Source organism: Enoplosus armatus, chromosome 17 (genome assembly GCF_043641665.1).
Source record: "Enoplosus armatus isolate fEnoArm2 chromosome 17, fEnoArm2.hap1, whole genome shotgun sequence".
Classification (NCBI taxonomy): domain Eukaryota; kingdom Metazoa; phylum Chordata; class Actinopteri; order Centrarchiformes; family Enoplosidae; genus Enoplosus; species Enoplosus armatus.
The window spans coordinates 4,269,448-4,279,939 of NC_092196.1; the positions used below are offsets into that span (position 1 = coordinate 4,269,448).

Here is a 10,492-nt window from a genome sequence, read left to right on the forward strand (position 1 = left end):
AAAAGGCGGTGGTGTGCACTTCCAGTATGTCTTGGACCACGGAAACAAATAAAACTCTTGTTTGGAGCCGACGTATTTAACTCTGCACTATGTGAGCAGATACGTGGTCCATATAAAAACCGCTAAAATTGCCTCTGACTGACTAACTTCCATCAAAAAACACAGACAGACAAATCTCAAAGGACGCCATTGAGCGGAATAATTGCAGGCAGGTCTCAGGAGACAAAGGATCATTGTTGCACGGATCCCTCCCTATGTTGGTACGGCACTTGAAAAAAAAAATGACCAAAAGAACTAAAACTCACAGGAAGAAGCTACAGCGTAACTCTTAAACGACAGTCGGCGTATGTTAAGTCATTCCTCGGCTTACCTCTCACAGGAGTTCTCCAGGGACGTGCTCCGACGCCGGGTCACTGCTACCTGCACTCTGGTGATGGAGGCTGTTGCTGTGGGAGCCGGCTGACTGTCAGATAACAGGAGCGCAGGAGTGTATTATTCTCCCGTCCTCTGAAAATGACACACAGTATACTGTCCTGTCTCTCTCGGTCTGTTAGATACTGTGTGAAAGAGCCTCTGAGGGACTTTTGCAGCTTTCTGCTTTTATTTTAAGGCTGCCGGCTGGTTATAAGTACTGGAGAGGGAGGAGGGGGGCGTGACCAAAGCAGCTGAGTAATAACACACATCACCATGGAGTTAGGCTGGTCACCCCTGAGGGAGGGAGGGAGGGAGATAGGGGAGGAGAGAGAGAGAGAGAGAGAGATCACCTGTATGTAGTCACACTAACACACACTGTATGTCTCTCTGTTTCCAGGACTTGATTTTGAAAACAGTCTGTAAATCTGTTCGCAAATGACCGAAAATAGTAGAATATAAACAACTGGATTGTTATCTTTCCATCCACATAGAGTATAGGATGTGTTGCAGTCCGGTTTCAGATCCAACCATGGCACTGAAACAGCTCTTATTAGGAGGAGTCAATGACCTTGAGATCAACAGCGATTAATAAAGAATTTCCATTGTAGCTTTATTTGACGTCACGATAGTATAACGATTCAGTTGTCAGTATAGTTCAGACGGCCGGGCCCTGTTCTACGCTGGTTTCCTTCCTGCTTTAACGGCCGGAGCGTTTGTGTGTGTGGCTTGGCTCAGCCTTTACTCCTTGTTGGCCGGATGTGTAAATAGGTACCTATTTGCTAACTATATTAGCCATAACAATATTCAAGGTGACAATGTCAATTTTGTTTTTACGTTTGACAATTATTTCGTTTTTCAGCGTCTCTGAAACAGTAGCTGACAAAACAACCGCACCAAGTCCATTTAAGAGCTCTACTGGAGCTTTTGGCCGTAATCCATGATCCTCCTCAAGCAGGTGGAGTTAGTTGTCAGTTGTCATGGAATGGTCGAATTTCTCATTTTCTGAGCACTTTTAATTGTAGATTGTCGAGGCACTTACAATGCTCAGAAAAACTGAAATGTTAACGTCGACAGTTTCAAAATGTAATATCACAGAAAGCTCCAGTACAGCTACTAAATGGACCTTGATGTCAGACTGTTTTGTCAGCCTCCAAGGTCAAGGATGAGCTTTCAATCTCAATTGGACAATTATCTTTTTTTTTTTGTGTGTTCCTGTCTAGTTTCAGCCCTCATCAAAGTAAACAATGAAATTTCTTCTTTCTAACTTCAGTCATTTTGAACTCCGATCTTAACTTTAAAAGTCCTGTTAATATCATGACTAAAGCAGCGTTTTATCCCTTGAAAAACAGATTAAAAGTGTGGGATTTATATCTGAAAGTGCTCCTGAGAAACTGCTTCATTCATCTCGAACGTCGGGCTTCCATCACCACATCCCCACTTTTTGACACACAGCGGGGTTGCTTGCGCCGAGCCGAGTCAGGGGCAACCGTGACAGGCAGAAGAAAGGTGTTTGTTGTGCTGGTTTGCACAAACCACAGTAGAGCAGAATGCTCTCTTTGATAGTGTCCCAAAACTAACAACAGGGAGTCTCCAGCTCATTCAAAACATATTCCTCCGTATTCAAATCACCTCACTGGCTTCCTGGGCAAGACGGAGTAAATTTCAAAATCTTACCTTTACTTCTAGTAGCACACACTGCTTTGACTTTTCAGACCTGCTGACTGACTGCAGTCCAAGGCAGACCCTTCAGGTTTATCACGTGGTGGTTTTCAAATGTGGCTATTTGTGTGTGGTTTGCATACACTGAATATAATGATGTAATCTTTATATATACGGTCAATGCTGGTTTGGCTCATGCTTTGCCTGAAACACAGAAACATTTCGAGGAAGCACCACATTTCATTACTCCCCACAATCTCAGACAGCTGTCAGATTCTCCTAATTGAATGGAAAAGTGGGTGGTCAGTGAGTCGAGTGCTCCCCAGACTTTGGCCTCATATTTCTTACATTGTGCAGGGTGACGTTCGCTTTATTGGAACTTCACAATCCTTTTAAAAGCAGAGAGAGAGAGCGACAGGTGGGAATGACTGACTCAACTGCAAAGGAAGGGAGGATAGATGATTTACAGCAGAAGAATACTGATGATTAGTCACAGCATGTTAATGGCATCATGGCATTTTGGAGTAGCTGATAAGAATAGGTGTGGAACGGGCCTATATGAAGTAAACAAATAATAATAAATACCCAGTCAAATTCATTATCAAAATCCATTTTATATTATTAAATATTTCACTCTTTCAATCCAAAATTGAACAGAAGTCAAATTTACCAGTATGTCCCCTCATGTTAAATCTTCTCAATCTATATTTACACAAACATCCAGAAACCATTTGCATGTCCAACATTCAGCCGACTGAAAGGCTCCAGCATCTGTGAAGTTATTGTATGAGTAGGTGTCATGACACATGTGCTTTTCATGCCCTTTCTTACTATTTATGCACACCCACACACCCTTGAGCGAATTATGCAAGAGGCAAGAACACGCTGCATATTATTAACCATGTGTCAAACAAAAGATGCGATACACAAAGATGCGATACACAAAAAGAAAGAGTTATATTCACATATTTTAGTGACTCATCAGTCGACAAAACTGACAGGAGAGAGGGGGGGAAAAAAAGTGCATTTGCTTAGAAACTGAAACACAAGAAAGGGACACAAAGAGGGCTGAGGTGAATTTTCCTGAGAAGTTGTCACGTGAACCTCGGTGCCTGTGAGTCAGGACACTGGGATGGTGAAAAGAGATGAGAGCTAAATGGAAGTATAAGACTGCTCCCCTGGCCCACACAACAGATGCTCAATTCTTTTAAAAGGACTGAAATGGAGGAACCTACGTTTGTGTCAGTACAAGCAACAGTCCAATCCCTGTCATCCCAATTTCACAGCCTTAATTTCAAGTATATTTAACACACACACACACACACACACGTAGTGATATCTTACCATTTACCCACCACATTGGTATGTCGTCAGTAAGCTGTCTTTGTGGTGTACTTATGGGCCGATACATAATCTTAAATGGACCATAACTGTGTTTTGCATGTTGTGACCCATTTAACACAAATGCTGTGTCCTTCACATCAGTGCAGAATACTTTCCAACGTGCCTAGTTATGGTTGTTTTGGGGGAGGGGTTTAGCCAACAGTCAATTGGACATCAGTACTCAACAGTGGATTAAGCTTTTTTTACCCGCTGCACCAAAAGTTCAAAGCACGCTTGGGCCCTGTCCTGAGACGGCTTGTGTCCTGCACAGCTATTAGACTGGCCCACTTTTGCCTTCATCCACGGCTCGTGTGTTCGCAGGTGGCGTTCATGTCGACCTGGGCGTGAGAGGCGAGACAAACACAGCAAAGGAAAGTCCGTCTCTCCACTGGAAGTGTACTTGTTTGGCTCCTGTCACCAGTGTGTGAACACCTCAGGTGGCCTGCTTGTCCGGGTGGCTCTTTAGCTTGTGGAATTTGACGCTGTCCAGCTTCTCGAACCTCTTCCCACAGAACTCACAGGTGAAGTTGTAGTGGGCCTCCGGAGTGTGTTTCTTCATGTGCCAGTTCAGGGAGGCGCGCTGCCGACACTGGTAGCCACAGATTTCACATCTGACAGATGGCGTGGGCCGGGAAGACAAGAGGGAAGGAACAGTGGGGAAAAGGGAGGAGTGACAGTCATGTAGATGATCATGGACCACGTCGTATTTAGACATTTTTATCCTCGTTCGTTTTCATTTCTGCATCATGAAATGAATCCAGGAACAAGGGGCCTATGAGGCTACACTGGTTGAGTGCAATAAATGTGTGATGATGAGATCTGTGGTCAGCTTTAGTAACTTACTGGAGTGGCGTTTCTCCTGTGTGGGTCCGCCTGTGAACCTCCAGGTGATTCTTACGCTTAAACGACTTTCCGCACGTCTCGCAGATGAAATCTCGGACCCCTGTAGAAAAACACCTTCTGTTACATTTGGGGGTTTATGAAGACGAGACTCTGACACGACGTGTGCGTGTCTTTGTGTGCCCACCTGAGTGGATGATCATGTGTCGATGGAGGTGGTTTGACAGATAGAACTTTTTCCCACAGCCTGGATGGGGGCAAACCTTGGTCCTCCCTTTCCTGTGAACTAGGTTGACGTGATTCTAAAGAGAGACCAAATAGATGGTTATTCTAATCCTCAGCTAAAGAAACTGAAGCTGAGATGTTGAGTATGATTGAAAAAGGTCGCCGTTTCACCTGAAAGCTGCTTATAGCTACATAGACTTGACTGCAGCCCTCGTATGGACAGTGGAACATCTTCAGCATCCCATCCGCCTCGATGACTGGCCCTCGCCTGTTTCTCTTTGACCGGACGCTGCAAATAAAAATAAAAAAATAGTAGAGGGGAGCTAGGATTGCCATCCGTGCTGAGCTCCTAGACTTCAAATCCTTCTCAATCTGTGTCACCATGTGGAGTATGGGGGCCACTAACCTGCTCAGACTCCGCTCCAGCTCTCTGTCGCTGCTCAGCTCCAAAGCGTCGACAGTGGGCTGCAGCAGCTGTTTGTCACTCAGACCTGCAGAGAAACAGCGCGAGAGGTTGACAACAAAGTGACCCACGCAGGTATTGGCTGAACCAAAATGTCCATCCTCCGAGGTAGGTACTCTGGGACTTTTATCATACTGGTCTACAAGGGCGCTGGGCTGAGAGGGGACAACGTGTGCTGTAAGGTGACATTTAAGACCACAAACATTGCTGTGGATATGACCTTGACCCTGTAATTCATCAAGAGGTATTTTTCGGAACGGCCCTGAACAGATTAGTCACGTTTCCATCCCAAAAACACATTTTTGCATTTTTTCTTTTAAGTATAAGTATTCTGGTCTTATCACAATGACAGCGTGTTTGCATGGAACATAAGGGGGGAAAAAAACACCTGGCTGGTGTAAACAAATGAACCTTGTGGGTCACAAAATAAATGGCAGCCAGTAGTTTCAGTTAATGATGTAACAGCTTATAGATGGCGCCCAAAAAGATGCAGCGCCAGTTCTCTGGGTGTATCGCACCTGTCATGGAGTCTTCATCCTCTGCTGTTCTGAGTTTTGAGTCAGACGCGCAAACCTGGTTGTAGGTGACACCCCCAATGACGGTGCAGGTGACTTCCTCCACGTTTCCGCCACCCATGTTGAGCTGGATTCCCTCTGATGCCAGGGCCTCATAGCTGGGGCCGGTGATGATGATTAACTAAGGTTGGAAATCAGAGTCAGAAATACTTTATTGATATTCGGGGGGGAAATTGTACAGTACCGGTGCTCCCATTCAAGAGCAGAAAGCAGCATAAACTTAGCAATAAAAGTATGTACAAAATATACAAATAAGAAATAGATAAAATAAAATAAAAATATACACATTTACAATATTTAAGTGAAAAGTAAAAGTAAAAAATATATACAAAAGATGGAAAAAAACAATGGTGACTTTTAAGAAAAGAATAGTACACTCCGTTTGTACCAACGTCTCTGCAAGGTCCTCATTCACCTACCTGTGAGCCTTCCAGACTGGTCCTCTGGTCGGGAATCTCACAGCTGGTCACCACCGTCTGCAGAGCCTGAGGGTCAAACAGCTCGCTCTGCTCTGGTACCTGCATGGGCGGCGGGACTGACAGCTCCGTCTGAGCCCCCAGTCGGACTGAGCCACTCAAGCTCTGCGACAGCACCGAATCCTCATCCGCCTTCTCCAGTTTATCGGCCAAAGACGCCGTCACGGCAACACACTCGTAACCGTGCGGTATGGCCCCGACCTCTTCGTCTTCTCCTCCGTCCCTGCCTCGCCCCAGATCCTCAGCCTCCTCCGCCTCCTCCTCCTCCTCTGAGGGGATGGAGTGGAATGCTGCCGCGGGGGAGCCTCCATGTCGCTCCATGACCATCTCCATCTCCCAGACAGGCTGTCCTGTCTGTGGATCCTCCTTGGGAGAGGCCTCTGTACTGGGCTGGTGGCTTAGAGCTGCATCCTGTCCTGTCGGACTCATGGTTGTGTGTTGGACCTCGGAAAAATCCACATTTTCTCCAACATCTACAGAAAAGCAGATACATAAAAAGAGCTTGTTGATCATCAAAGAGTTTGAAGATTTACCAGCTACTGATAAACATTTAACTACTCAGAATATCAACCATGAAAAATGAGTTCAAAAATAAAGTTGTCATTCTGCACCTTTGAACTGTTTGTGAGCCTCCTTTCTTCTCTTCCTGCTCGCTACGCCTTTAGCCACAGGCATGTCTGTTTTTGCTGCGCTCTCTACGTCGTCGTCTTCGTTCTCTTCTTCTTCGTGTTCCGAGTCACTGGCCTCCCTCGGTGGTGAGAAAAGGTATTGTACAAAAGAGTGGTTAGAGTCACATTGCCAGATAGCAGCGGTGGAGAGGTTGGGCTGGGGCTCCAGGGCTCGGAGCCGGGGCTCATGAGGGCAGGAGCGGGAGTGCTCCTGGTACCAGCACACCAGACCCTGGAGGCTGGACACGCGCTCCTTCCTCCCTGGGAAGCAACAAAAGCCAGACGAAGGGACAACCGCAGATGAGCAAAGAACTGGAATTCGAGCGGATTTTCGTCAAAATCGGGATCTACATTTGAGTCCTTCTGAATCCCTCCACAAACGTTTAAGGGAGCGAGAGACACACAATGTACACAATGCTCTTTGTCTACGGAAGCACATTTCTGTCAAGGAAAGACAATAAGATGGATGAAAAGTTAACGACAGAAATACTAATTTACAAATCAATACTAATGCTAAGTGAACCTTATGAGATTCTAAGTCATAATAATCAAAAGTTTGGCTTTTAAAGTCAAATAAGGAGATGTTCATTCTGAATTTTGACTTTCTGAGTTTCTTTGTGCTGCAACCAACCCTACCAGCTATTGTAATTATCCATTAACTTGTTGATTCTTTTGTCAGAAAGTCGTGAAAAATGCACGTCACGATTTTCTAAAGAACAAGGTTACTTCCAAAACCAAAGATTTATTTATTGTCACAAAACATAGATTTGCTATCTCATAATTTTGACGTTACCAGTAAATTGGCCGATGTGAGCTTATTGCACATATATTGATATCTAGGTTTGAGGTCATTAAGAGACCTGTCGCCTTCACATAGTTTGTCCATCAGAGAGAACGGACTAGTAGATTTTTGCGCTGTAAAATGTCCCGCTCAGTATGGACCTTGGTCACAAGACATAAATGCGACTTAAAAGTCATACTTGTGACTCACCGTCTCGTGACTTTGACTTAAGTCTCATCGTTTGGATTCATCATGAGTATCTAACGCAGCAAGACTTGTCGAAGCAGGATTAGAGGTTGGTCTTTGTGACACGTAAACAACATGTAAACTTCTTTAACGTCAGACATTTTGATGTGTAGTAACCCAGCTGCTAACATACTATTTTCTCCTTCTCAGGAGCTATGAAATGCACTGAAAATATTCCATCACAGATGCATCCGACTTATCAAACACCTCCCACACCTGAGCAAATATTCCCACCTGTCAGTGGCACCACTTACCTTTTTTCTGTTTTACTTCTGGAGAAATGTTCTTCCTGCAACACAGAAACACGTCAGTTGGACAAATAAACACCGACTCAATGAAGCTTAAAAATGGCCAGAAAAGCAAACAATGTTGGCTGACAGAATAGCCAACAGCATTACAGCAGAGCTTATTGATAAAGACGAGGGTTACGTTAGCTTGTAGAAAACAACCTGGGCACTGCTTTGACTGGGCTTACCCGCAGTATTTCTGCCGGTATTTTTCTCCATAGGTGGAGTTGAGCAGGATCAGATACTCTGCCAGTCCGGCATCACTCAGACTGGTCCTCCGGCGGAGCTCACTCCACAGCTTGTGCGACTCTCCCAGGTACACCCTCCTCACGTCGTACTTCTTCCGGGATTCAAGACGCCTCTGGGCTCGGTCGGAGTCTGTGAGCCTGGGTCGTCCTCTGCAACGCCTCAAAACACCTTTCCCTTGGTCGCCAGCGTGGTCAGCGTCCAGGGGAACTTCCAAATCTGCCAGGCTATGCGCCATCTTGGCCACAGCAGCTGATGTTGTGATCGCCCGGCATCCCGGAAGTTATCGGACTTAACAGGAAGCACGGACACAGACGCCTTTTCTGCTCGTCTTCCCGCGCCGCGGGTTTGTAAAGTTTCCCGAAACTGGCAGTCGTGCACCACATGGGTACATATACATCATAATACTGAGAGAAACACCCACCGTGCACGCCGAGAACCGCAGCGGAACGGTGCAGTACGCAACGTGTTTTTCACACGGACCGCAGCAGCGCGAACACCAATGTGCAACATGTAAACAGCGGCGGGAAACTTCAGCGTGAACTCCGCGACCAGACGGCGCAAGTTGAGAGAGTGTATCGTGTCACGGTGTCAGGCATGACGGACATCTTGACGAGCGTGTTTCGGACTTTTATGTCGCAAACGGATGTAAGGAAGGACCTCGGCGTCACTCCGCCACCGCCGACACCCCGCAGCAGCGCTCTGGTGGTCGGAGAGCACAGCGTCAGCCGCTCTGTGCTGCTGCTGGCGGCCGTGACAGCGGCCTCGGAGATGGGGATGAGAGTGATGTTCTTCACTCAGACACAAATTCAAAGCCTTCCGGTGTCTCTGCAGAAATGTGTTCCCAGCCTGAGCCCGGAGAGCCTAAAGGTGGAGATCGCTTTCCTCTCAAACTGTGTGCTCGACATATATTATTTGAAGTTACCCACCGTAACGGGCTTATAAATTGCAACTAATGGATTTATTCATTGTTAATAAATCATTTATTAATGCTTTATAGCTCACTAAACCATTTTTGAGACTAAACGTTTGGGTTGCCAGGTTGTGGAAAAACCTGTCTGGCTGGTGTTCATCCTCCTCCAGCAGCTTGCATTGTCTTTTGAACTTATTTATTATTATTATTATTGTTATTAGCATTTAGTAACTGGTCATTAACAATTACAACTTAAGACGTGATGGATTATTGTAAAAACCCTTTATCAATGACTTATTTACATTTGTAACTGTAGACTTGATTATTAGAAAGTGAAAATCACCAGCAAGAGCCAGACTATCCAAAAGGTATTCTTATTAATGGTCAGTAAATGATTTATTAATCAATAATAAAGTAATTTGTTTCAACCTTATAACAAAGGTGCATTATGGGAAAGTGGTACCATATTTCTTTCATCAAATATATCTCACTAACACAAGCGTTATGGCTGTGCATATTTGCATTTTCATTGTTTGGGTCACTTGAAAAACATATTTATTTCTAAGAGTTGATGAAGTGTATTAGTTTAGTGAAGCTTAATAGAGAACAATTAAACTATTGATAAAAGTCAATTTACTTCCTTCTAACTTTTTTCTTCTTCAGAAAATCAAGTTTTCCTATCCCAGGACAGTGGAGGAGCTCCTGCAGCAGGTGGCCAGCCTTCATGAGTCCACCAACACGTCTCCCACACCCCCCTCACTGATCATAGTTGACAGGCTGGAGGGCTACCTGCGTGGTCCTGGAGGAGGCAGCCACAGCGGATTTCACCCAGGAGAGCAGTCCTGCGCTGCACACCTGTCTGCGCTGCTGTGCGACAGCGCCGCCTTTCTCACACGACTCCTGAAACAACGCTCCTCGAGCTCGTCCCCCTGCCGCATCATCGCGTCTTTCCAGTCAGAAGTGGACACTGGGAACGCCGGCAGGGAGGGAGGAGATCCCGTCCTTGACGTTCTTGATCGCTATTTCCAGGTACGCTGTACTCTGGACCGAGACAGGAGCTATGAAGCCGCAGCAGCTGGACTACGGGAGGTGTGGCACATTTACCTTTCTGGGACAGGCATCACAGAGGCCTCTTGTACCAAAGACTGTGAGGACCGACCAGGTGTAGGTCAAGAGTGGCAGCTCTTAATTTCCCCTGATGGTTTAATGGAGTTTAAGTTGGTTTGAAAATGTCTGTATCAAAGACTTTTGTGATACAAAGCAGTGGGCAGTAACTGAAGGTCATTCCATTCATTTAACAGAGCAGTTCTTGCCTT

General features: G+C 45.7%; 2 protein-coding genes across 2 annotated transcripts; one reads left to right on the top strand and one right to left on the bottom strand.

Annotated features, from left to right (window-relative positions):
- Nucleotides 1–3,889: 3,889 nt before the first annotated feature.
- On the bottom strand, nucleotides 3,890–8,501 carry znf653 (zinc finger protein 653). The gene is made up of 10 exons (XM_070923798.1): nucleotides 8,206–8,501; nucleotides 7,985–8,019; nucleotides 6,647–6,964; nucleotides 5,979–6,508; nucleotides 5,503–5,680; nucleotides 4,928–5,012; nucleotides 4,693–4,810; nucleotides 4,484–4,598; nucleotides 4,300–4,399; nucleotides 3,890–4,067 (listed from the first exon to the last, which is right to left on the bottom strand). Exons 1-10 carry the CDS (start codon nucleotides 8,499–8,501, stop codon nucleotides 3,890–3,892), a joined length of 1,953 nt encoding a protein of 650 aa, XP_070779899.1.
- A 359-nt stretch (nucleotides 8,502–8,860) lies between these two features.
- On the top strand, nucleotides 8,861–10,403 carry swsap1 (SWIM-type zinc finger 7 associated protein 1). Its single transcript, XM_070924021.1, has 2 exons — nucleotides 8,861–9,133; nucleotides 9,840–10,403. The coding sequence occupies exons 1-2, from the start codon at nucleotides 8,861–8,863 to the stop codon at nucleotides 10,401–10,403; spliced, it is 837 nt and encodes a 278-aa protein (XP_070780122.1).
- Nucleotides 10,404–10,492: the final 89 nt, after the last annotated feature.